This window comes from Metopolophium dirhodum, chromosome 9 (genome assembly GCF_019925205.1).
Source record: "Metopolophium dirhodum isolate CAU chromosome 9, ASM1992520v1, whole genome shotgun sequence".
Taxonomy (NCBI): Eukaryota; Metazoa; Arthropoda; class Insecta; order Hemiptera; family Aphididae; genus Metopolophium; species Metopolophium dirhodum.
The window spans coordinates 7884322-7910841 of record NC_083568.1 but is presented as its reverse complement, the minus strand read 5'-3'; the positions used below and the strand labels follow the sequence as shown (position 1 = coordinate 7910841).

At 27.4% G+C, this 26520-nt stretch overlaps 4 protein-coding genes across 7 annotated transcripts; 2 read left to right on the top strand and 2 right to left on the bottom strand.

The window, feature by feature from the left end:
* Positions 1-236: 236 nt before the first annotated feature.
* On the bottom strand, positions 237-5754 carry LOC132952748 (cap-specific mRNA (nucleoside-2'-O-)-methyltransferase 2-like). Its single transcript, XM_061025163.1, has 11 exons — positions 5281-5754; positions 3163-3483; positions 2899-3099; positions 2724-2835; positions 2460-2672; positions 2135-2394; positions 1861-2046; positions 1590-1747; positions 1255-1495; positions 978-1170; positions 237-896 (listed from the first exon to the last, which is right to left on the bottom strand). The coding sequence occupies exons 1-11, from the start codon at positions 5521-5523 to the stop codon at positions 805-807; spliced, it is 2220 nt and encodes a 739-aa protein (XP_060881146.1). The 5' UTR covers positions 5524-5754; the 3' UTR covers positions 237-804.
* A 4108-nt stretch (positions 5755-9862) lies between these two features.
* Positions 9863-13774, top strand: LOC132952744 (uncharacterized). Of its 3 annotated transcripts, none has more exons than XM_061025159.1 (5): positions 9863-10652; positions 10729-10811; positions 10906-11040; positions 12070-12195; positions 12757-13774. In XM_061025159.1, exons 2-5 carry the CDS (start codon positions 10771-10773, stop codon positions 12791-12793), a joined length of 339 nt encoding a protein of 112 aa, XP_060881142.1. In that variant the 5' UTR covers positions 9863-10652; positions 10729-10770; the 3' UTR covers positions 12794-13774. The 3 variants fall into 3 exon arrangements, with proteins under 3 accessions (XP_060881142.1, XP_060881140.1, XP_060881141.1); XM_061025158.1 differs by having other exon boundaries at positions 10222-10256; positions 10324-10811; XM_061025157.1 differs by having other exon boundaries at positions 9863-10811.
* A 1991-nt stretch (positions 13775-15765) lies between these two features.
* On the bottom strand, positions 15766-22255 carry LOC132952297 (U3 small nucleolar ribonucleoprotein protein IMP3). The gene is made up of 4 exons (XM_061024561.1): positions 21710-22255; positions 19967-20074; positions 16945-17151; positions 15766-15979 (listed from the first exon to the last, which is right to left on the bottom strand). Exons 1-4 carry the CDS (start codon positions 21844-21846, stop codon positions 15883-15885), a joined length of 549 nt encoding a protein of 182 aa, XP_060880544.1. The 5' UTR covers positions 21847-22255; the 3' UTR covers positions 15766-15882.
* Positions 22256-22326: 71 nt separating this feature from the next.
* On the top strand, positions 22327-25323 carry LOC132952296 (secretory carrier-associated membrane protein 1). 2 transcript variants are annotated; one of them, XM_061024559.1, is made up of 9 exons: positions 22327-22701; positions 23232-23327; positions 23573-23713; positions 23776-23854; positions 23943-24071; positions 24142-24298; positions 24383-24484; positions 24558-24678; positions 24761-25323. In XM_061024559.1, exons 1-9 carry the CDS (start codon positions 22639-22641, stop codon positions 24878-24880), a joined length of 1008 nt encoding a protein of 335 aa, XP_060880542.1. In that variant the 5' UTR covers positions 22327-22638; the 3' UTR covers positions 24881-25323. The 2 variants fall into 2 exon arrangements, with proteins under 2 accessions (XP_060880542.1, XP_060880543.1); XM_061024560.1 differs by lacking the exon at positions 23232-23327 and having other exon boundaries at positions 22328-22701.
* Positions 25324-26520: the final 1197 nt, after the last annotated feature.

Below are 26520 nucleotides of genomic sequence, written 5' to 3'. Positions count from 1 at the left end.
GATGATAAAAGAATCAAATAAAACATAACACGTTTTAAAAAACATCAAAAAATTATTTAATAGCTCAAAATATAAATTTAATAACATTAATAATACAAGGTACAATTACAACAATCATATTATTTAGTATGTTTAATAATAATTTTCAACATAATTGATTGAATAACATTTTATATTATAAAAAAATTAGAATAAAAAACAATTTCATATAACATAAAAACAGTCTGGAATGCATTACAATGCAACTAAATTCGCTTTGGTTTTTTTCATAATTTCTTTAATGGTTAACAAATTATATTTTTGAGTTATATTAAGATATTATGTTTATACAATATACTTATAATAAAACATATAATATTAAATTATTATGACAAATTATATGTATATAATATGTTAATACTATAATTAATTAATGACTTAAAATATCTCAACCATCAGTCTTTTCCAAATATAATCACAATAAGCCATTTAAATTTGATTAGTACATTACAAAAGATAAAAAAATGTATTCATAGTTAAATAATAGTCAATATAATAGTATTTTAATTATTTCCCAAACATACTTTAGAGCATATTTAAAAAATAAGTTAGGTATAAATAATTAATAAAGAAAATGTAAATGATACATTATCATTAATATATATATATTTATTAATACAATATATTAATATTATGTAGTAATAATTTTAAAAAATAATTATCACAACATATCCATATTTCTTAGAGGTTAAAATACGACAAAACATTATGTATAAACAATGAAAATAATAAATAGTTAATTGTTTTCTGATGGTAAATTATTCATTATTGTTGTAAATAAGAACAGACAGTTTTCTTCACTTCATTGATTATAAGCAAACAATTTACAGTAACAATGTCTTTATAAATAGGTTGAACTGAAACATAAATTAACATTTTAGAGTTATTTAAATTGTGAGCATATTTCTTAATTAATGCTATAAAAAAATATAACTTACATATAAGTTTCTTAATTGGAAAGATTGATATCAATGATTGTTCTTGTTTTTCAACTATATCTGTGATACTGGGATCTTTAATATGCTCTTTTAATTTCTTTAAAAGAGTTATTAAATCATCTACATGTGTATCATTAACTTTTGAACAAAACACAAAAGCATGACCCATTTTATCAGGTTTCATCACACCAGTCTACATTAGAACATAAAACATAGCAATAGAAATATTTAGCTAAAACGGAATTAAAAAATTATTATTTCAGCAAATTTTAAATACCTTTAGGAACATATTAAGAAGTATAAAGAAAACACCAACATTCACTTGAGTAAGCAATGGATATCCAATTAATAATAAGCTATCAGAAGTTTGAAGTTTTTCAAATGATTCTAAGATAGCAATCACAGAATCATGTTGTTTTCTATTATTGTTGATACAATCACTGATATAAATCGATGTTAAGTCGCAAACAATTAACTGACCATTAATAGTTTGTCTTGGTATTTGTAGCCAAAAATAACTGTAATACATAGAAGAATATTTAATATTGAGATCAAAGTTTGAATAATAATTTTACTTGTAAAGTTGTAAAAGAAAAGAAATTTAATACTAACTTTCTACGCTTAATACTGTCCTCAATAGGAATAGTAAATAATGATCTTGCTCGGTTACTATAGTCAATTAATGTATCCACACAAAACTTAGAGCTACGTATCACAGATACAGGTTTACCCATTTGAATATTAAAATCAGACAAGTCAACTTTGGCATCCTATGTGAACAAATTAAAAATGTATACAATATAAATATAACTTTATCATGAAATGAATATTTTTACTATTTTAATACTATGATATCACTAAAAAATGAAATGATAAAATTAACCTCTTCAGTAAACCACAAAACTGTTGAGTCGTATTGCCATTGATATTCTTTAAACATATTCACTTCATCTTGAAGTAACTTTGCTTCATCTGATGCTTGGCATTCTATCCTACGTTGTTTCTCCGAAAATGAATAATCCATGACTAACTTCATAGATGAAACTTTTGGCAAATCATACTGAAGACTCTATTTAATTTAAAACAATTTAGTATTTATAGAATTCACATTTTAACACTTAATTAAGATTTTTTTAATCTATTTTTTCTATTTTTACCTGAAGTATATTTTGACCAACTATTTCTTGTGAAGGGTCAATTGGTTTTATTTTATATCTATTAGCATATGTTTTAGCAACCCAGTATTGTAGGTCGGTTAAATTTTTAGCATCATTTTCAATTTTTTTAATAAATCGTTCAATATTATTTTCAATAATTTGCATTTGTAGCTCACTAAAATATTTTGAGCAGTTGTACATAGATGATAAGAAATCTTTAGGCAATTCTTTCAATGGAAATAGACAAAAATCAGAGACAGCTAAAATGATAAAATAAAACCCAAGTAAGTAACAATCAATATTTGTAGTTTTTAATAATACATACTGCGATCAATAGTCGTAAAATATGTATGAATCCAAGGTTCCACATGTTGTAACCCTTTATACCCGCAACATACAACATAAACTTCAGAATTTCCCTGCTTACTAGTAACTGGTTTTTTTATTTTTACTGAATCAAAAGCACAGCTTAACAAATATAATCGACATAACGTATTGCATTCAAACATAGTAAACATTTTTACAACAAATGAACCACCTAAAATTCAAAAAAATAAAATCTCAAAACTTTATCTAATATAAATACAACCTTTTTGAAGTATCATTAAGGCGACCATTGTTTCTACTATTTGCAGACGCATTACTACATTTTCTTGTTCGTCGGGATTATTTTGACAATCCATACTACCATCAGCTGTTACCTGAAAATTATAAAAATATTATTTAAAATAATAATCAAACCAATAATTTAATGTATTATTTACCAAATGTGCTTCTTCGCCAAAACGGTTTTTAACAAAGGTGTATAATTCTTTGTAGAAGTTTTTTTGAAAAATATCGCCAGTATGATCCTTACCAAAAAACCAGTGGTTTAATGTATATAACATGAATCTATCATCATTTATTAAATCAGGATTACCATTTCCTTCGTGATATGGATTTAATGAAACTCCTACCCAATCCCACTTGAATGATAAAAAAAAAATAATAAAATAAAATAATTATTAAAGCTTATTAGAATTACTTACTGCAACGTTTATTTCTTGGCTAACAATATAATGGTTGAGAGCAGAAATAAAACCTCCAGGAGCTTCACATAAATGAACACTGTACAACTTCTCATTATCAATACTTTTTTTAGGTATTAGTTTATAATCGTTTAATAGTTCAAAAAACTTCAACCAAGCACCGGTCAACAGTTCTGGATGTCCAATTCCTCTAACCTTTGATATAACTTTACCAGCTGGATTTGTTTGTTTTGTATTTCTATGCCATTCAGCTAAGTTAAAATCATTAAGTTTATCCTTGACTGTGTTTAGTGATTTTTTTAAATGTATAAAATCTGGCAACTAAAAAAAAAAATAGTAAAACTGTACTTAGTATATTCAATTCAAGATACGCTTAAGTTTAAAAGTTGTTATTTATTTATTTTTATTTTTGTTTCAAATCTATGCAACTATTATTATTATAAAGAAATAAAATATATTATTGTGATCTTGAATGCTAATTTTAATATTGTATATAGGTACTTACACAATATTATTAATTATTAGTATAATGCAGTTCTTAATTGCTTGGAATTTCATTACATTATAATATTATGCTTATATGTTTTATATTTCTCCCGTATCCGATTAATTTTAGAAAACATTGATCGATAATTGGAAGTCCACATCAAAATGATCTCATAATAAAATTCATTATAAATGATAAAATAAGAAGGTACCTAATAACTTTATAACATGGTCAAGTAAGATACAAATAGATACTATTTCTGCCACAAAAATACAAAATTGAAAATTTCAACTTTGGTTGCTTATTATTCCTTGTTATTCAAAATATAATATGATTAACTTTGAACACTATTTTATAAAAATTGTGTACTTATCTCTGGCTAATTTATAATTATTTATAAGTAATGGTATAGCAGTCTGGGGTGGAACATATAATATACATTTGTCTAACTTGGAGGTTACAATACACACAGTAATAATTAAAGTACTTAAGAAGCCTACATCTTACTCAACAAAAAATTTATATACGGAGTATAATATCAAAACTGCACTCTATTAAAACAAGCGAACTAATATTTGGTATGCCGTACGTGTGTAAGATGGAGAAAACACATTCAGGTGCGACGTCCTCTTAAGTAAATTATTTATTTTAAATATTATTTGTTGATGCAAATAAAATGATTAAATTATTGTTTTAATTTTAAAAACATGTTGCTATGTTGGGTTCAAATTTTTCAGGAGTCAAAAAAAAGTATTTTGTTTTAATTGTCTATTAGTCTCCAGGAATAACAATTTTAACTCGTTAATACATTCTCACAACAATTTAAAATACCTTAAGTATCACAAAATTAAACACAGATACTAAATAATTTTTTGTAAGTACCTAAGGTTGACCTTTTGAGTTGGCCCTTGGCGGCTTTTAGGTATATTAAATCTCTATAAATCACTATTTATATATATACCTATATGCTGTTAGCGTACTGTTATAGTTTATAAAATGAATTACTCTTATTTCTGTGGTTATTACAAATGTTATTCTTAGTCATTTATGAGTTCAAAGAATATGAAAATGTGTACACTGTCTTTCAAACAGACAAAAAGGTACTTTATCATTTCCATTAAATTATTAGGTACCTAGATAGTATTAATACATAAGTATATAACATTTGGTATATTGCTATCATAATTGCAATGTTTTATCATTTTTACTATAGATAACAAGTCTAATTTAAAGTTATTAACTGGTTTTTTTTTTTACATTAGTAGGTACCTACACTACTTATACATTTTGTAGTAATATAATTTAAAGTCAATTCCATCGCCAGTTTTTCTATCATATAAAAATACGTAATTAGAAATTAATAAATTATAATTCCTTTAAGACTAAAACAATTCATGAAAAATATAATTTTTCAAATTTCCAAAACTGTATTATACATACAATATATATAGTTATAATAGTTATTGTGTAATTAATAAATTATGATAAAGGTTATTACACCTTAACTTTCATATTATGGCAATGAACATTTGGACGTTTACCAAACATTGATTTATTAAAAATATATTAAATTAATTTATGTACGAACAATAGGTACAAGGGTTAAAAATAGAATTTATTGTTTAAATTACCTCCCATTTACTGTGTTTCAGCATGGTGTCCGGGTGAGGAAGTTCCCACTTGGCTTGATTTGGCAAGGAAAATTGCTTACTGAACAATTGAACCACAACTTCATCAAATTGTGATGATTTGTTCTGGTAACCGTTAGTGTTTCCGAAGTGTTTCTTTTCCCTGGTACCGTCGTTTCCTTGGTACTCATAAGCAGTGTAATTATTGTTAACAGAGTCTTCGGTTTTGTCCATTTTAGTTTGCATTTCTCGTAGAATTCAAACAATAATTTACTCGTATTTGCAAGTAATTTATGATGAACAATAAATAAACAATACAAAATATTTAACAACAATCGACATTACGATCACTAACAATGAGTATTACGATTTGCCAATTGCGATTTGCGAAATAGAACTTTGAAGACTTAAAACCATAGAATATTCTGTGTAAAAACGTCAAGATAATACTGTAGAATGGAATGGTCATTGGCCTGATTCTCACAATGATAACAGCTTTCTACTGTTATCAGTTATTAATATGATGTCGTGTCCACGATCGCGCTATTTTCTAAAATCGTGTGACGATGTGTCATTACTTATCGGCATTTATTTTTATCATCTAGTGGCACTGCCTATTGTAATGGCTTTAAATGAACAGCCGTTTCAAATTTAATTCTCATTGGCTTTTTATTATATCTTAATTTTAAAGCGAGTTATGAGTATTTTAAAATACACAAGCAATTTTAAATTTTAAAATACTCATAACTCACTTTAAAATAAAATATAATGAAAGTCTAAACAATAATCTTACCTTTAAATTTTATAAGAGGTCACTTCGCTCTAATTTTCAAACTAACGGAGCTAAAGGCTAAACGTGTTCTGGTGAGCGTATAATTTGCTATGTTACACACTTGTAAAGTAGAGACAACAAATGTCGGTTTAACGTTCTCTTAACATAGGCGCAAATAGGGGGAAGGGGGTTATAGCCCTCCTAGAATTTCTCTAGCCCCCCCCCTCCACAAAAAAAAACTAAGGTTTCACTACTATAATTTAAAAGCATCATAAGAGTATTAAGTATATACCTGAGCTAAAGCCCCCCCCAAATTTCAAACACTATTTACGCCTATGCCTCTTAAATACCTTTGTCATAAATCATAATACATATTTTATTAGTATAATTATCAGAAAAATTATATTTTAAATTTATTTTGTATTTTGTTGGCGACCAACTTAGCGTGACATTATGTCTTATAACTTATAAGATATATAGGTACTAAATAACCTTGGGCTTTATATCATAAAAATATTCCTGTGTCTCTATGCCAAACTTTTTATTTAATTTCCACTATAAAACATATCAGGAATCTTGTATTAAATTGTCAAAGCCTAAAGGTGTTAACATTAAAAAAAATTATGAATTTTAACTATAGGTATACAAAACAGTTTACATATTTTTGTGATTTTGGAAAATTTAGAAAATATTTGAACTGTATTTTTTTAATTACAGTAAGATCAAAGTTAGTACTAAAAAGTATAAGAATTATTGAACTAAATTTTCAATCTTTTACTGATGAACAAAAATTTTTCTTTCATAAATTTAAAAAAAACTAATAAAGTTTTAAATTTTAAATGCTGAATAGTACTTACTAATTAAATTCAATTTACCACCAGAAACAACCTTCAAAGTCGAATATTTAAACTTTTATACTGCTCCTAAACTCTAAATACATAAAAGTAAATTAAAAAAACATATTATTTTGTAACCAAATATTATATTTGTCTGACTTTGTTTACGCGCGACATAGGATTTTAAACGTGTTCGTTGCCATTTACAGCAATAAAACATATTTCAATATAAATAAATAAATATCGAATTTAACGTTGAATACCAAGGATTAAATTTCAAAATTTTAATTTTGTCACAGCACGGCATCGCACATTTTTGGCTTACTATAGCGTTGAATTTTAGTGTGTTTCATCATTCAGCCTCTTGAAAGGCGAGCTACGTTTGTCACGTCCTAAGTCCAAGAGGAGTAAAAATGCAGTAGTTTTTAATTATTAGGATGATATCCACCGTCTTTATTTAAAATTCAACACTGTCCTAATATTATAACTATAGCTATATTATTATTATATTTACCATATTCTATTTTATTTATTATTATTTAGAGATTACCAGAGCCTTTTTTTTCTAAGTCTCCTACCACTTATTATTCCTATTGAACCTGTTTTAAATGGCATGAAACTCATTCATAAACATTTTTTTTACGGTTCTGGAACAAAGTGTTTTTATTGTGTGTGGGACACGGCAATAGTGGGTGATGTGTTTGGTGTGAAGATGAAATGGCGAGGGGACGACAATATTAAATGTATAAATACATTTTACAAAATACATAAAATCATCTTACTTGGTTCAGGCACCTATAGTTTATCTTACTTATGCGCCGACCAAGACTTATATAACACTTAATTCCTTATCGTCGTCACTTGGACTTAATAACTTTTCCATAAAGCTTGACGGGTGTTGAAACATTGTAGGTGCCTAAAAATATTTCAGTCTTCAGATATTATTTGGCCTGAGAGATATAATCCTCCGTTAATAATTGTATTCATTGATGTGCGTGCGTCTATAAATCTAATAAGTGTAATTGTTTTATGTTGAAAATAAAAAGAACTTAGGTGTTAGGTATACTTTACCTTAAAAGAAACATAAAAAAGTTTAAAAAATATAGGAAAACTTTTAGAAAATACAAATTATAACAGTAATTAGAAATATATAAATATTATTAATGAAAGTAAAAACTAAAAACTGATGTATTATTTATTTATTTTAGATTCTGAGTGGAGCGAAGAAGCTAGTGGTTTTACAATGGTGTTTATTATTTTATTTTTATATAATATATCCTGTATACAAAATTTCTACCAGAAGGAGTGCTTTGATTTCAACATATAGTACCTTATCTTTTAGCAAATTGGATCAAGATAGTACTTTAAAGAGGTCATTTTTCGATTTTCTCAATAGTTATTTAATGCCACGGGAAAAACTACTGACAAATTACGAAGAACCCGCTTAAAATGGGATTTTAATTTCTAATGATTTGCTTATCACCGTAGCAACGAATAAAAAATTATAATATTATAGTATTAATTCAACTTAAAGTTTATAATAAGTAATGAAAATTTAAAAAATCCAGACTGATAAACCGTCTCCGCTTAGAATCGGTTTGCTTATACAATGATATTATATCATTGAATTCAAGTTTAATACAATCCAATATACATTGACCCACTTGTAACCTACTGCACAGCAGAGCGACATCCACTTACCCACTTTTTTTTTAATTGATCATTAAGCTCGGCAACTATGGGCCATAAGCTGTTTGTTTGTTTGTAGGGGAGGATACTGTTGGTTAGGTTAGGCAATTGTTCTCCGGACACCGTGACTTGTCCAAAGAAAAATGCCGCCCGTGAACTGAGATTTGAACCAGCGCCGGTGCGCGTCACAATCGACGCCTTTTTAGTCCGCTCGGCCTCGGCCACTCCGTCCCCCAATGTATTATATTATACAAATGTATTTTGAACAAAATTAAAACAGTAATAACATTAATAAGAAAATTAATAACTAGGCAGAATACTATTGAGCCAGCATATAATATATTATTTATTATGATAATAATTGTACATGAAAAACTTGTTTGTGTACGTTTGTTTATATTGTGTTTATGGCCAACACTCGATACAAACAATTAATACCAAATAGGTAAAGCTCTCCACTAAGGCTGTCCCTATTTACTTACGTCCATAATAGTACACGTAGAATTAAAAAAGAAAAAAACTTCTTAACGAGAAATTAACGATCTAAATATTACTGTTTAAAGCTATTCGAATACCTAGTTCAAATCTGTCATAGTTAAAAAGTACCTACTCAACCGAATAAAAATAATTGTAATGACATTATGGATTAGGGTTTACCTAATTGAGATAAGAGACTAAGAGAGGTGGACCACGTAGTCCAGAAGTCTGAACTAGCGGTAATTTAAATAAATACAATTTACTGGCCGAAAAATCACGTACCTAGGTATAGTAGTCACAATTTACTGTTACTGTTTCACAAAAATATTAAAAATATAGGTAGTACATAAATATGCATTTGAAATTATTGTGAATATATATACAATAATTATATACAGGGGAAATTATACAGGAAACCTTTGTCATTATTGTGCACCCCTAGAAATATTATTGGTCTATAGTTGCGCCTATGAATAACCGTATCACACTTGCGGACGAACGACTGATATTATTATGTAAATCGTTAATTGCAATTTTCATAAGAGACAAAATATGATAAACGTATAAATACTATAAATATAATATACTATAACTGATGAAAAATTACAGATGAATTTTCGATATTATTATAACGATATTGCTCTTTATCGGCGTTCACTATATTATTATTATTATTATTATTATTATTATTATTATTATTATCGTAGCAAGTCTGAATAGTTTCGCTGACTTGGATAATATTATAGACTCGCGCGGCTTAGATAATATGCTTACCTTTAAAGTTTAAACTGTTGATAAAATTATTAAAATTAATAATAAATTCGTTTTCCACTATAACCTCCGACACAAAAATGGAGAAAAATCACATCATTGTAAATTCAATAGGTACATTCATGTAGCTCTGCTGAGAATCTAAAATACTATTTTTATAATGCATTATTAGGCATTAGGTAAGTATACCTCGTCATATTACGTGTACCACTGGAGAACATTAAATCCCTAATCACAAGGAATTAATGGTTTTAAACCATAGACATAATGTAAGATAACTTGTTTTTTATGTCGATGTTCTAAACAGAAAGCACAAATATCTAAAACTAGTATTTTTTATAATATCACTTCTATACCAGGGTCAAAAGTTGAATACTATATAAGCGGGATGTGTACACGATCAAATCGTATTGTGATTGGACATTACTTTTTCGGTAACTATTTCAACCAAGTATACAACGAATTTATTAAGCTCAACTTTTAAACCAATATGGTTACCAGTTGTACCTAACAATAGTTACCGCGCCCTCGCACGACGTACCTACCTGCCGTCCGGCTTTAGGTGGCTCACGGTCATCATGGCTACGTTTTGGCAGACATTTAAAGGTCGACTATGATATACCATATACCATCACAAAACCTTTATAAAACTTTTAATACCGTGTTTTAGTAAGCCAATCAGAAAATAGTACACGGCACGGCGAGATGTGATTTGTGAACACGCCTAAAAGTCATGGACTAGTAGTCGTGGTTCTGATTTTTTTTCTTGCCATTTGCCAGTCAGCCAGTTGCCCGGGTCGAACGTTTGTCTCAAAAGAAACCACTCAACGGTAAACGCTCTGAAAAAGCAATTAACTAACGAAAGAGTATAGGTAAACGACTAAATATTTAAACCATTGTTTAAAGTAAGTCCATCAGAGAAAAAAAATACAAAGGATAATATCAATAATGTCACAAAAAAAGGCCTCGAAAAATATTAAAAAAAAAGCGTAAGTTTCATGCTACGCATTTACGAATTTACTAAATATACAATTTACTAATTTGAATGGTGTATTTTATTTTTCGGTCATGGATTTCAAATAGAACAATTAATACCTTAAGACATTATTTTCCATCTCTATTAATAAAGTATAACCAGTGTATCAGTAAATTGCCAAAAGACATTAAGTCGACCGATGAAAATCTTATGTCAGTGTTCAGGATAATGTGGAAAATTAAGTAGGTTATAATTTTTAGATTACGATCCATGCAGATCTTTGAAAATTAAGGAGTTTTAATATTTTATGTGCGATTGGTTTTAAAGTACCTACCTAGCAGAATAAGATTATATGGATATAAAATATTCATATGATCTCAGAGAGCATGATTGTTTTGTCATTAATTGCTAAAAACTAAAATAGTTGAATCCACTATATTTTACTACATAATATCATGGAATCTAGGGGAAAAAAACCCCTATCAACTTTCATCGGAAAAAAAGCCCCGTACCAACTAAATACACTATTTTTTTTTATTATAATTTACATAATTAAATATAATCATAATATAATCATTAGTCATTACATTTATCTATGTAACACTTCTTTAACATATCTATAACCATAAATATAATATTATAAAATACTAGTTTAATGATTTGTATATACTTTTATAGTAGTATGTGTCATAATAATATTTAATAAACTAATACATCTAACATTAATCAATTAATGTTAACAATTGTTTTTCATTAGTTATTAAATTATTTTGTTATATTATTATGCATCTAATTTATTATACTAGGTAATACATTTATTTTATTAAAAGGTCGGTAACTATAAAAAAATTACATCTAGTATATGGCATTAAACAATAACTCATCATATTACAGATAAAAATCATAAAACTTAAACCATAAATCAAAATATATATAATAAATACCTAGTTCATGTATTACTTATTATAAAATATAAAAGTATAGCTACAATCTACATTTTACATTGTCAATAATTGTCATTTGTCATTTGTACATAATTTAGAAAATGTCAAAAGGTAAAAAATTAAAACTAAATATAAAATCCATAAAATGTACATTATAATAAAATAGTGTTATGTACTTAGTTGGTACGGGGCTTTTTTTTCCGTATTTTGATATTGGAGCTTTTTTCCCGACTACCATATCATGAATATATTTTACACATCTATCAAAATTACCAAAATTGTGAATAATTGTGTATAAATTAATAATTTAAAATGAACTACAAACAGTTTGTTGCTCAAGAGTTATATGGACGGTGATGCGGTCAGTTACAGTGAACCAAGACATGATAAAGAAAGGTGTATTGATATGGAAACAACTCTAAAAGAGGTGTATAAAACTATCTGGAAGCTCAAGTAATTATAATAAATTATTATCAAACATAAGTTGGATATTTGTGGAAGAGAAAGAATAGTCGTTAGAAACAAATAACTAATTGGTTTTAAAACGTATGTGGGCTATATATTTATAATTTAGATTCAATATGCATATTGTAGTGTGTAATTATTTGTTGAAATGATCTTGACATTCAATACGTTAGTAATAAATAATAATATATTAACAAACCGTATTTATACTCTTATTTATATTTGTTAGATATTTTAATTAGAGCATTATTGTGTAACTAACACAAAATGAAATAAAATAAAAAAATGTTTAAAAAAAAATATATCACTTCTAAGAGTACATTGATTAGCACACTAAAACTATATCTATCTTGGTACTGAACGTGATAAAATTTAATTTTCAATAACTAAATCTTAGAAAAATAGTTATTTATCAATTTATAAATTGTAACTATCTAAAAATAATTGAACCCATATGAACTATTTCAAAAACATTTAAATTTATTTAAGAAATATATGCCCTAATGTTAAGCTAAACCTTCTCTAACATTTGTTTTTCTATTTTTTAAGCTCTCTTTTAATTGATGAGTTCCACTTGGATACATGAATTCAACACAAGAATATTTAAATAACAGAGTGGCAGTTCAAAACAAAATCATTAAATGGAAACATTTTTTATTTGTAATAACATACACAAAATATGGATGTATAAAAATTTAAAAGAGTAACTTATCAATTATAATTCATTAAAATAAATGACTAAATATGTTACATTGTCTAAAAATTATACTAAAGAACGAACTTCTTGATAGTTGAATATAATCCACCCATGTCACCTTCTAAGGTCTAAAACTCTTAACATATTATATTGTTCAGTTATTTTTTTTTATTTAATATTTTAGCTTCAATTTTTAATTTATTAAAGTATAACAATTTATAATTTATATTAAGTTACAAAATAAGTGTATTTTTTTGTAAGTTATTTATTTCATTATTTATTTATTAAAACTGTAATAGGCCAAACTCGGAAATTACAAAATGTATAAATACATATTATTTTAAATATAAGATGTAATATCATAATATACAAGCAAACAATACTGCTTAAGTGCTATAGATATCCAAAGAAAAATAATGTAAAAGGTTTCTCATAGAACCATTACTAATTCATAAAAGTAGTCAACGATAGCATTATGCATAATACAACAGGTGAAGGGAACATTATTATTTATTAAGATAATTAGTGATGGAATGATGAGAGGAGTATGTGTAACGAGACTATTTAGATATTAATAAATGTATGTAGTAACACATTTTAAATGCTCAGGATAACTAATGTAAGCTTCCAAATAACAAATACAAATTATTACAAATAACAAATATAGGTTGTTTCTCAAAACCCAAATCTATACCTAACCTCCTAACCTTACACTAGTATGATTAATACAATTCGACCAAGATACAAATGGGTTTAATTAAATATCTCGGTAGATTAGGTAAAACTTAATTTTCTCAGGTATATTTGTGATGAAAAATGTTGGATCAATATCTCAAATTCTAAAATATTTAGATCAACTACCATACAGTTTGGTTGTATACACATTTTAAAAAACACAAAATAAAAATTTTAAATTCCACTCAACATAAATATTTTAAAACTATAATTTATAATAAATGTAGCTTTCAATAATTGTATTTCAATATGTTCAAGATAGGATTATGTGGATGTGGAACCTTAAGTAGGTTGTAATCTTAGATCCCAATCCATATTAAACCTTTGAAAGTTAAATTTTTTTAAATTTATTTTTGGTATGATTGGTTGAAAAGTAGCAGCACGACATTGTATGATTTATCATATGATCTGTGACAGCATGATTGTTTTGTCATTAATTTCTAAAAACTATATATTTTGGGGGAGGAATAGTTGAAACAGTTGGTTTTCACACGTTTAACCACGTGTGTTGTGTGTGGCACGGATTTGTGGCTATAAATCCTGGGTGGTCACCCATTCGGGAGCTAGCAACACTGGCCGATACGTACACTCAGAGAATTTCTGCAGTGAGTGTACGGACCGCGCCACAAAAAAAAAAAACTATTAATAATACACTAACAAACTTTTACAACGTAATATCAAGAATGCAACTATTGAAATTCACCATACATAAAAATTGTACATAGCTCAAGAATGTGTTGAACCCAAATGCAGCCAGTGAAGTAAGAAATAAATAAAAAAATATGTGTTTAAATGCATTCAACTCTTTAAGATCTTTATAAAAACATCTAAAAACTCAAGTACTGAAGTACTTATAAAATCAAATTATCAGACATAAATATTTATATTACGGGCTGCGTATACTTTACAGCATTTTTGTGAAACTCATTAAAATACTGTTATTTCTGCAGCAGGGAACACATAATTTGGATAACATATACTTTGTGCGTAGTTAATTGTGCATTGTGTATTGAAACTTGAATTTAAAAAAAAAAATTTTGCAATTTGAACTTTAATGATTCCTGTAAATTTACTATATATTGACTGGCATTACATATGTATTTGTATCAGGGCCGTACTTAGGATTTGCGAGGCCCAGGGCGAAAACCAATTTTACCACTATTTTCAAACGCGAGGCCTCCCAATGTAAGCAAAAAACACGACGCCCAGGGCCTGGGCCCTGCTCCCCACCAGGACAGCCCTGATTTGTATAAGGTAATAATACAGAAGTATTACAATTCTTCATTGAAAAGTAATACAAAAATAATGTTCACTTTTACTGTTTGCATAACAAACGCGTTTACCTATATAAAACTTTCAATATTACCGTGTCAATTATAACTATGTAAAGATTATTTCATCTACAAAAGTGTACAAATAATTTGAGTAGTCACAAATTTAATAATTGGTAAATCAGTTTTAAATTTTATTAATCTTATATTTGTAATTTAAGATATTTTAAAATTACACAGTTATAAATTATTATCATTTGTTACATAAGTAGATACTATTATTTGTGCAGTAGTGTATGAGAATAGGTTTGGTAAAAGCTTGTGCAATATTTAAAATAAATTAAAATGAAAGTGTAATATTTAAAAATATTGTATTAAACAATTTTAAATTTCAAGTTATTTTAAACTATATTATATGACAAAAACAAAGTTATAAATAAGTATTAAATAAATTTAAAAACCATGGTAGTTGACATTACAAGACAGGGAAATTCTATATTATAGCCTCGGCAATGTATAATTTTGCATACATTGCCCATTGAAATCGGGCAGTGTTCACATTGCCAGTTAGTCCACTTTGCCCGTAACAATAATTTATACATTACTACAGACTATAGAGTATAGGAGAAGAAATATAGTTCCAAATGAATACGGAAGTGTATATTTTGAATATAAATTCTATAACATGTAATTAATTATTTTTTAAATAATCATAATATTGAATAGGTGCTGGGTAGTAGTAAATAATAATATATTAATATACAGTTTTTATACACCCTAAATAATGTTAAGCTAAACCTTATCTAACATTTGAGTTTCTGTTTTTCAAGTATACAAATAAATTACACATGGACGTAACACAAAATGTTTAAATGCAAACATGTTTTATTTATAGTAACTTTAACAAAATACGTATGTATAAAAATTAAAAAGTAACTTATCAGTTACGATTAATGTAAATTACAAACTATGTTACATTATCTCAAAATCATCTCTTAGGTCATTATACTCAAGAACGCGTTTCTTGATAGCTGAATTATCCACCCATGTGACAAAGTCTTCTAAAGGTCTGAAAATAATGCATTGTACAGTATTAAATCATTTTACTTTATATGCTTCAGTTTAAATTTAATAAAGTATTGTCATTGTATAAAGTTATAAAATAAGTGTTTTTTTTTTAAAATTTAAATTTTAATGTTTTTAAATATAACTTATAAGTTATTTATTTATTACTATTGTAACTAGTCACACTAGGAAAATACAAAACATAGATACAATCAGTGATTTATTGCTAAAAAATTACTTAGGTGTATGCCTTTTTTTTGCCGGTAGGTTACAATGGTAAGAATCTTAATGTAAAAAGAAGGAGCCACACCTCAATGACAAAAAATTTTTTGGAAACTTAAATTCTGAAAAATGTCATTGATTTTAATATTCTTACTCATAAACTGAAGTACCCAGTCATATATAATCCATTAACGGTATAAGATAGATAAAAAGTTGGTCCTCAAAATATTTTCCGATAATCACTCGAGAACTAGTAAAACTATCTTAAAAATAATAGTTATAGAATATTTTGTTTTTGTCACTAAAAATTCTAATAAGTATACGGGGCAATATGACCGTATATCCGAATATTCTCATAGTACATTTAAAGAGTATATACTATATATACTATACACTAAAAAAAAATCTAGAGAAGTGAGTGTATGTTGTAACCCCCTAACACACCACTGTATAAAATGCCATATTTTTTAAAAATGTGATTTCATATACCTATAAACAAACAAACAAACAATACTATAATAGATATCTGTAGAAAAATAATACAAAAGATATCCCCCAAAACCTTAGGTAACTAATAAAAGTAGAGTTAGGTAGATAAGGTAAACATTACCCATATAATATACAATATTATGCTTTAAAATTTTGTATAGTGTGTACTTATAAATTATTTAAGATTCATCAATTTTAAAATATTCACAAAAACTACCCTTAAAAAAAAATAGTAATAATATAAGATATTTGACATACCTTGATACTAAAAACGCTGGATCTTTTATTAACTGTGGGCCAACTCGAACATGTCCTTGTTCTATATAGGTAGTAGCAGATTTCAGTGTTTGAACCATTTTAGACCGAACCATTATAACAGGTAATCGACGTCTACAGAAACATGATGCTGTTACCTTTGAACAAAGTTCAAAGTTCCTTTTTGTCGTTATTAATCCCATCATGTATCTAAAACAAAATACTTATATTGAAATAATTTGTCTATTTTTTAATGTTCAATCAAAATCAGGCGTAGATAAAATATTTTCCTTAAATTAACACAATAATTCAAGAAATATTAAATAATACTCAAATATCTATGATTAATTATAAATTTAGATAATAAAATGTCGATGTGTGGTTTTACTAGATAATATAAGAAATATGCAATGAAAAAATTTAACGGTAACCTCATTTAATCGTAACATAATTTAACATAATTAAGAAAACCCATGTAATTGTCGAGCTTAAGTGTTGAATGACAACAGCTCTTATAAATAATAATAATAATAATGATAATAAAAAAATCCATTGATTATAATATATCTTACAAATAATTAGGGTTATAATTTTCATAAAGATTGGATGTTATGGGAATTATAATTATATTTATTTATTAAATACAATACATCATACAATAATATAATCATTAATCACTAAACACAAGACAGACAATTTTTTAAAATTTTATCGAAAATGCAAAAAAAAAATTATTATATCTGGCCACCTTAAGAATTCAGGAAATTTTCAGGGAGGTATATTTAATGTATTACCCAGAAGAAAGAGGGGAAAACCAAAAACTTAAATGATAATTAATACAATTTTCATTTAATATCCATTAAAAGTAAATTATGTCAAATTTAGAGTGTCCCATGAGGATACGCCCATTAGCTGTAGAGAAGGACTCCCCGCCATAGTAAAAAAACGGTTTTTTATAGTTTTACCTCTAAACTAAAAAAATTATTAAAAACCACAAGATTAAATAAAATAAAATGTGAAAAGGTCAAAATTGTCAGAAAAATAAACTATAAAATGGCTATCTTCAATTGTTTCAAAAAATAAAAAAAATAAAAAATACATTTTTAAACTTTTTTATCAACAAATTTAATTAATTTAAAAAAATAAAATATATGCTTGTCTTTATGAGTCTAATAAAAATAACAGATTTATGATATCTTTATTATCTCAGAAAATATCGGAATGGGTAAATCTTGCGGGACACCCTGTATAATGCATTTTTGTTCTGCAGATAATAAAAACTAATTTTGGTATGTTAATTATTTTGTAATAAAATTATTTTTTATTCTAATGCCTAGTAAATGAAAAATTACTGAAATACTATTATATAATTAATTTAACAAAAATAAAAAATAACAATAAGATAGGTATCAGCTTAAATATATCAAAAAATATTAGGAAACACAAGTTTAATTTAATTTTTGTTTGAAATTGAAAATGTTTATATTAGACTCTGGTAATTAATAATAATTATTATTATTTAAGTTAGTGAGCAGAGCAATAAATGAATTGATTTTACAAAATTGTGTATATTTTTTCTTAGGAGGGGTGGGGGTAGGGTGTGTGTACACAAACAATGTAGAAAAATGCTTTGATTTTCATCTTTGAGGGTGGTTTCTGATAAACATTGGATCTATTTGGTACTTTCGAGAGGTCAAAATTGAAAATTCCCAGTACCTTTTTTAATAATTCGGGAATAAAGGTAGTTTTTTAATGTAAAACTGATGTTTGAAAAATCTTTTTTTTTGCTATAACTTTTTGTTGAAAAAAGAATTACCGTAGATACTTAACATCATAAGCGTGCACACAGAAAGGGCCAGGTGGGCTGTGGCTGGCCCACCCTACGAGACGTACCGAGATTTGTATACATAGTAATACATGATCTAAACATCACGTGTTTTGATTTTTTTAAATCATAAAACATTAAATAGGTAGGCGAAAAATAACATTGATACTCAATGATAAAAAATAATAATAAATTAAATGTCTTTAAAAATAAAATTGATAACATAATATTACCATTACAGATTGTGAAATTGTATTTATTTAAAATTTAAAACTGTTGACAGTTAAATTATTTCTTATTTAATTTAAAAAAAATATGTATCTGTTTTTTATCATATGAATGATTTGTGCCTTAAATAGTGGGTGATTATAAGTAGGTAAATTAAAGTATGTAACATTTTAATTGTTTCTTCCATCAGAGTTTAGGTTTCTTAATCTTTATTGACTTAGCCCACCCTGCAACAAATGTCTGCGCACGCCTATGCTTGACATTTTAACCAAATGTTAATTTTATCATTTTCCATACATAACCTATAACATTTTCAAAATATTTTCCTCATTCAAGATATTATTGTTATTTATAAACATTTAAATTTTCTATAAATGTTAATTCAATTTTTCTGTTGTCTCAAAAGCTTGAACATTTAATACAAGGCTCCTCATAAGTTGTTATTATAGTTATTTAAAAATATTAAAAGATAAATAGCCACAATTTTTTTATAAGCATTTACAGTTAAAATTTTAATAAAAGAATAGCAATTTTAGATATTTTGTTGTAATTTAAAAATATTATTTATGTTCCTTGAATCATTTAATTATTATTCATATTATTATATTTTGTGTACAGACAATTACATTTTTAAATGCAATATTGGGAATAATTAATTTAACAAATAAACTAGTAGTCTAATAGTAAAATAAATTACTACCTATAATAGCAATATAAATATGTTTAGTAATATAGGATGACAGTCTTTGCTCAGAACCGCTTTTCGTATACAATGATAAAATATTATTGAATTTAAATTTAAGTAATTCAACACATTCTTTACAGTTACTCACTCACGCACACAACTACTAATGTATAGCAAAGTGGTACTCACTTGCCCACCATTTGAATTTTAAATGTTACATTCCCACATAGTTTTTAATTGCATTATTTAAATTAGTGAATATATTATGAATTAATATATTATCTTACAATTTTTCCAATAACTGAGCACCACGTTCATTTCGAAATGGATCTTTAGGTTCTAAAGTTTTAATCTTTTCAGCAACAGTCCGTATTTCTCTAGATAACTTATTATACCTAAAACACATCAAAGATTTTTTTTTTAATATTTATTTGAAATATACAATCTATACCTATGAGGCACAATGGGTACATGCGATGAGTGTGAATACATATACAAGTTACATTAATACATACTAACATAAACATATATTTACAAGAGACATGGGTTGTGAGAAGCCATCCATTAATGACACTCACTTTGGGTATTTATTTATTTATTTTTTTATATATGGATGGGGGATGAGAAGTTCACGACACCATTTGCGTTTTAGACGCCTAGGAGGATTGCCAGGAATGGTCGGGACTGCAAGACCGCGGATTAGTGGATTACTATTGGAGGACAGACGGTTATGAAAATGCTTGTAATGTGCTTTAGCTTCTTCCTGGACAGTTTTCATTTTTAAGTCGGAGTGGATAGTGCTGTTCGAGACGTAAGGTGGAACATTGAGTAGTTTCCTGAGGGCTAAGTTTTGGATTTTATTAAGGTTAGATTTTTTAGCATTACCCCATACCTGGATGCCATATGTCCATACTGGCTTTATTAGGGATTTATAGATAAGTAGTTTTGAATTTAGGTTAGTGTGTGTGTTATTATTAATGTATGTTTTGGGCAAACGAAAACGAGCACTAAGATTTAGACGCTTAGATTTTATATGATGAGCCCAAGTTAACCTACGATCTAGGGTTAGACCGAGGTATTTAACCGTTTGAGAGTTGGGAATTTGGGAGCCATAGATGGAGACAGCAGGGCAAGGTAAAAGTCTAAGAGTGAACGTAGTATGCACAGATTTTGTTTGATTAATTTTTAACCTCCATTTAGTGTACCAGTCTTCCATGAGAGATAGATGATTTTGTAGGTAGCTAGAAGCTGTGATGGGATCAGGACTTATGGAAATAATGACCTTATCATCAGCATAGTCAGCGACTTGAGTGTGGGATGTGATAGGATGGTCTGAGGCACATATATTGTACAGCAAAGGGGTGAGAATGCCCCCTTGAGGGACACCCGCAGAGATTTTGGCAATGGATGAAAGGGTATCACCGATACGAGTGCTGAAGTATCTATCAGAGAGATAAGACTTGACGATTAGAAAGAAGATCGGATGTAAAAATTTCTTCAGTTTGTATAAGAGTCCGTCATGCCAAACCCTGTCAAAAGCCTGAGATATATCTAGAAAGGCACATGTGCAGTATAATTTTTTTTCAAGTGCAAATGAGATTGAATCTACCAGTCTATGGGCTTGATGAATTGTTGAGTGAGCATTGCGGAATCCAAACTGGGAGTCAGGAAGAATGGAATTGGACGTTACGCTTGGTAGAATACGCTTCAATAAAAGTCTTTCCAGGATTTTAGTGAAGAAAGGTAGTAGACTTATTGGACAAAAAGAGGAGGTGGAGTCAGGAGGTTTATTGGGCTTGGGAACCAGAATAATGATTGAGAATTTCCAAATCAATGGAAAGTAGGAAAGTCTAAGAACAGCGTTGAAAATATGTGTGAGGTGAACAATTGCTTTTTTGGTTAGGCATCTGGCAACATCCGCTGTGATAAGATCAAACCCAAGAGATTTGTTAGGGGGGTATTTGTCAATAGTATATTTCGCATCAAAGATACAATTAATTTTTCTCGTTATGATCGATTTATTAACTTACAAAGTATAATGTTCTCGTTTTTGAATCATGTATTTCTTCATAATTTTTAATTCGTGTAAATTGTTGTCTAGTTCCCATGATATGAAGTCGACTTTCTTCAACAATTTTTGCTCGTGGAATTTCAATTTTCTAACCATTTTGATGTTACGTCGGTCTTAATGTTTATTGTAAGATATATTTAAAAAAATTTAATAATATTGATTGATGAACACATGCCGGAACGATGAAAGCGTGTCTGATAACATAATAGTTAAATGATAAGATACTAGATAATCTCTGTGATAAAAAGATGATTGGTTATCAGCCAACAGGAAGTCCAAGTGTCCAACATTTTATTATTTTAATACTGGAACTCTGGAAGATTCCAGGAATAAGTGTTTAGTGTGTAATGACAAATTTTAATTTTATTGAACTCGATTCACACACAATAAAACTAATAATTGCATAATCATAATATAATTTTCTACTTAGTTAGTAACTGACGACCGTGCGTCTATTAAACCTGAGACGGTTAATATTAAATTAATAATGTTGTTAGCAATACATTTATCTCGTTCACACACTGTAAAATAGTTTTTTTTCCATTTATTGATAGCGTACGTCACATAATTCTGTGAATTTTTTTCTGTAACTTTATAATCTTTCGTCGATTAACATAATAATTGGCATTTGGCACTTTAGCGTACGGTGGTCGCCAGTCGGCAGTCGCATAGAAATATTGAATGATAAAAACAGACCTCCGTTAACGAATCTATTGTATTTTAGTGTTTGGGTTGGTCGTTCCGGTAACGTTTTATCATGTCATCATCGAAGTGAATTCAAGTTTAGTCGCAGTCGCTGTTTTGTAAAATAGGTACTTAACAGTATCGAAAATACAACAAGCTTGTGTCGCTGTAATAGCATTTTTACACATTACATAACCATTAACTATGGCTGAACCAGATGAAAATCCTTTCGGTGATCCCACCCCATCCGTGGGTCATCCTTTTCAGGTAATTTTTATAATATTTTTAATCGAATGTATAAAAATAGTTAGTGGGTTCTATTTTAAAGTAGTCATATAATTTGTTTATCTGAATACGATCACACTTGTATAGTTGAATTAAAAAACATAACAATGTTGTCATTTTTTTTTGTCATTAATTTAAATATAATTTGTCTATTGGTCACATGTATTTGAACTTGTAGGTACTTAAGTCCATCACATATGCTCATAAGATTCTAATATTATATATTTAAAAAAACTACCTAAGGGAGAAATTAATATTAAGAATTATTAACTTACTTCTTACTAATATAACCAATATGATGTGTGTACATATACTTAATCATTTAAATTAGACTATCTAAATGCATTAGGTATAGGTAATATAAATATTGCAAAGCTATTTTTTGTTATTCTTGATATTAATATCTGTTGTAAATTTTATAGATAATTTAAGTAGAAAATGTATAAAAATGTACCTTTACAAGTATACTTTATAGTTTAAGGGAAAAAAATGTGTTTTAATTATTTTTTTAGGATCCTTCAGTCAAAGAACTAACAAATAATAAAGTACAGTCTTTAATTGAAGACTTCAATCCATTTGGAAAGGATCAAAATGTTGTTAACAATGCGGTAACATTATTATACCTATTGTACTTAATTATTACTATAAAATTGTTTTAGTTGTCATTATTTTTTAGTTTAAGTTGTTTTGTGTTTTTGTAATTTGTCTTATATATTAATTTAAATAATATGTTATACACATATATATATTTATAGTTTATACCCGTAGTAAAATCTAAAAACTGTTTATTAAAACCTTAAAAGTTAATAATACTTAATAAGACTTCATTATCTACATTTATATTTGATTACAGAAACCTCCTGTAAGGGGAGCAGCCAATCCACCTCTCAATTCTATGCCAGCTGTTATGTCACCTACGCAAGAATATCCAGTTACTCCACAAGTTGCTTCTACTTATGGAAGAAATCCAGGCGATGTCTCAGCTGATTTATTGGTATTTATTTAATTTTTTTTCTTATTTATAAAATTTGTGTTTATGTATATTGTTATAAATAGGCTAGAAAAGCTGAACTTGATCGAAGACAAGCTGAATTAGATAAAAGAGAAGAGGAACTGCGCACAGCTTCAATAAATGGTACTTGTTATTATCATTTATACTATAATATATAGTATATTATGTTTCTATAAAAATGAATGATAACTATTTTTATGAATTGTTCTAGTTCGTCAAAACAATTGGCCGCCATTACCTAAAGGGTTTTGCTATCAGCCATGTTTTTATTTGGATATAAGTGTAGAAATTCCTCCAGATTTTCAACATGTTGTCAGGCAACTATATTATTTATGGTTATGTAAGTTTACTTTACAATAGGTATACTTGAAAATAACTTGAATTAATGACAAATGTTTATTATTTTATAGACCATACTGGTTTGCTCGCATGCAATATATTGATTGGTATCTTATTACTTTTCTTAACTGGAGCGATAGCTACATTTATTTTTTCAATTGTGTATGCCGGAATTTTAGTACCACTTTCATTTTTATTTTGGTTCCGTCCAGGATATAAAGCTTTTCGGTAAGTATTAAAAAATCTGATTTTTTTAATGATTGCTTTATATACTTAATTAAATTATTTATTTGATTTTTTTTTTACTTGTAGTGATGACAGTTCTTTCAACTTCATGCTTTACTTCTTTGTGTTCTGTATCCAGTTTGTTATAGCAGTTGTTCAGGCATTGGGTACATACGAATCGGGTTATTGGTAATTGTTTTTATTATTTAACAATTTGTATTATTGTAACATTTATTAAAATATTATATCTTATTTTTTAAAGTGGATTATTTATGGCCGTCAGACTCTATGAGAACTCTCATCCATTTTTAGGCACTCTGGTGACATTAATGGGAATTGCTTTTTCTCTTGGTGCAACTATGGACTTCCTTTTGTTGACCAAAGTAAAAAAAAAAAATTTTTAACAACATTATACTCATTAATCATTGCACTATTATCAAATTTTTATGATTTTAATATTTTTAGATCCATAGAATTTATCGAAGCTCTGGTGCCAGTTTTGCTAAAGCACAAGAAGAATTCCGCTCTGGTGTCATTTCTAGTGGTGCAGTCTCCAATGTCATAGCATCAAACATCAGATTTTAAACTAACAAATCATGCATTCTCAATATATATTCTATTTAACACTTAATAATATTACTTCAGAATATACATTGCTATAATGTGATCGATAATGTATATAATTCAGCTGAAAACAACATTTAATCTTTCGCATATTTTAGCTAATAGTCATAACTCAAATATTTTCAAGCAGAAATGATAACAATGTCATTATAACGAGTCATTTTTGTTTTGAGTTTTATTAATTATTAGGACTTCTTAAATATATCAAATTATTTTGTCCTAAAAATTATATATTAATAGGATTTTATGTATCCTATAAATTATCATTTTTTTTCTATCAAGTTATATAAACATCATATATTTTATGATAATTTATGATAATTTATTATGGTTTTATTGTTTTATATACAATTTTTACGTCATTAGAAGTTTGTTTGTTTGTTAATATATATTATTCATTCCTACGTTTAAACTATAAAAAAATGATGTACAAAGTTTTGTTTAACTTGGATTTCCTTAATACTATACGTAAATACTATACTTATTCGCCATTAGATGTGCACGAATCAAATCATTAAAAAAAAAATATATATATATATATTATATTGGAATTTGATAAAAAAAAATATGAAATTTAATTTGTGTAGTAGTTGAACCCCATACATAAGAATGATGTATAGCCACATGGCACAGACAAATGCTGGTTTCATTTAAAGATACTGCGTCTGTTTTACCCTTTTACAAGTCTCAACTGAACTCTGAAAATGTCACAAAACATGATTGGTCAATGATGCCATCATAATTCATAACAAAGGCCAATCAAAATATGATACAAGGAACATGGCACGGCAAATGTGCTGTGAACTTTTATCACCAGCATCAAGATTTATGATCATTGACTCAATAGTGCAATACCATTGACTCAATAACAAGGTGTGTTAAGTGTGTCAAACACACTGGCTCAGGGGCCCAATAATAAAGATTCTGATAAAAATAAAACAAAACCATTTTGTTATAATAATAATTAATTATCAATGAAGATTGATCAATTTTCCTTGTACACATTATCGTACATCAACTTTTCTTTTGCAGCCTGTATACCTAGTCGAAATTAAAATAGGGGGCAAGTGGGTGTTGCTCTGCTGTAAGTTACAAGAGGGTCACTGTAATGGATGGTGTTATATTTGTATTCAATGATAGAATATCAGTGTATAAGAAAAACGATTCTGAGCGAAGACGATTCAGTCAGCCGATGATATTACTAACTACTGTCTAATATAAATAAGTATATTTGATGATATTATTGTGAATAAAGTAATTTATATATAACCTATTTACATGGAACCTTGTTTATAATTTTCAATCCTTAGATATAAAAAATGAACATTATATAAATTGTTAATTGCAAAATAATTATCAAATTTTAATTTTGATGAATGTCAAAATTTGAACCTTAAATGCTCATAAAAAAAATTACGTCTATGTATTTTTAATATTTTTCAGCTGCTACTGTAACAATTTATCAGGAGCCTTATATTAAATTGTGAACATTTCATGTATATAAGTTACTTTGTTTTAGAATTATACCAAAATCCAAAATCGATTTTGTCGAAAACCGATTTGCGTAAAATCCCGCATTCAATACATACATTTTGTCGAAA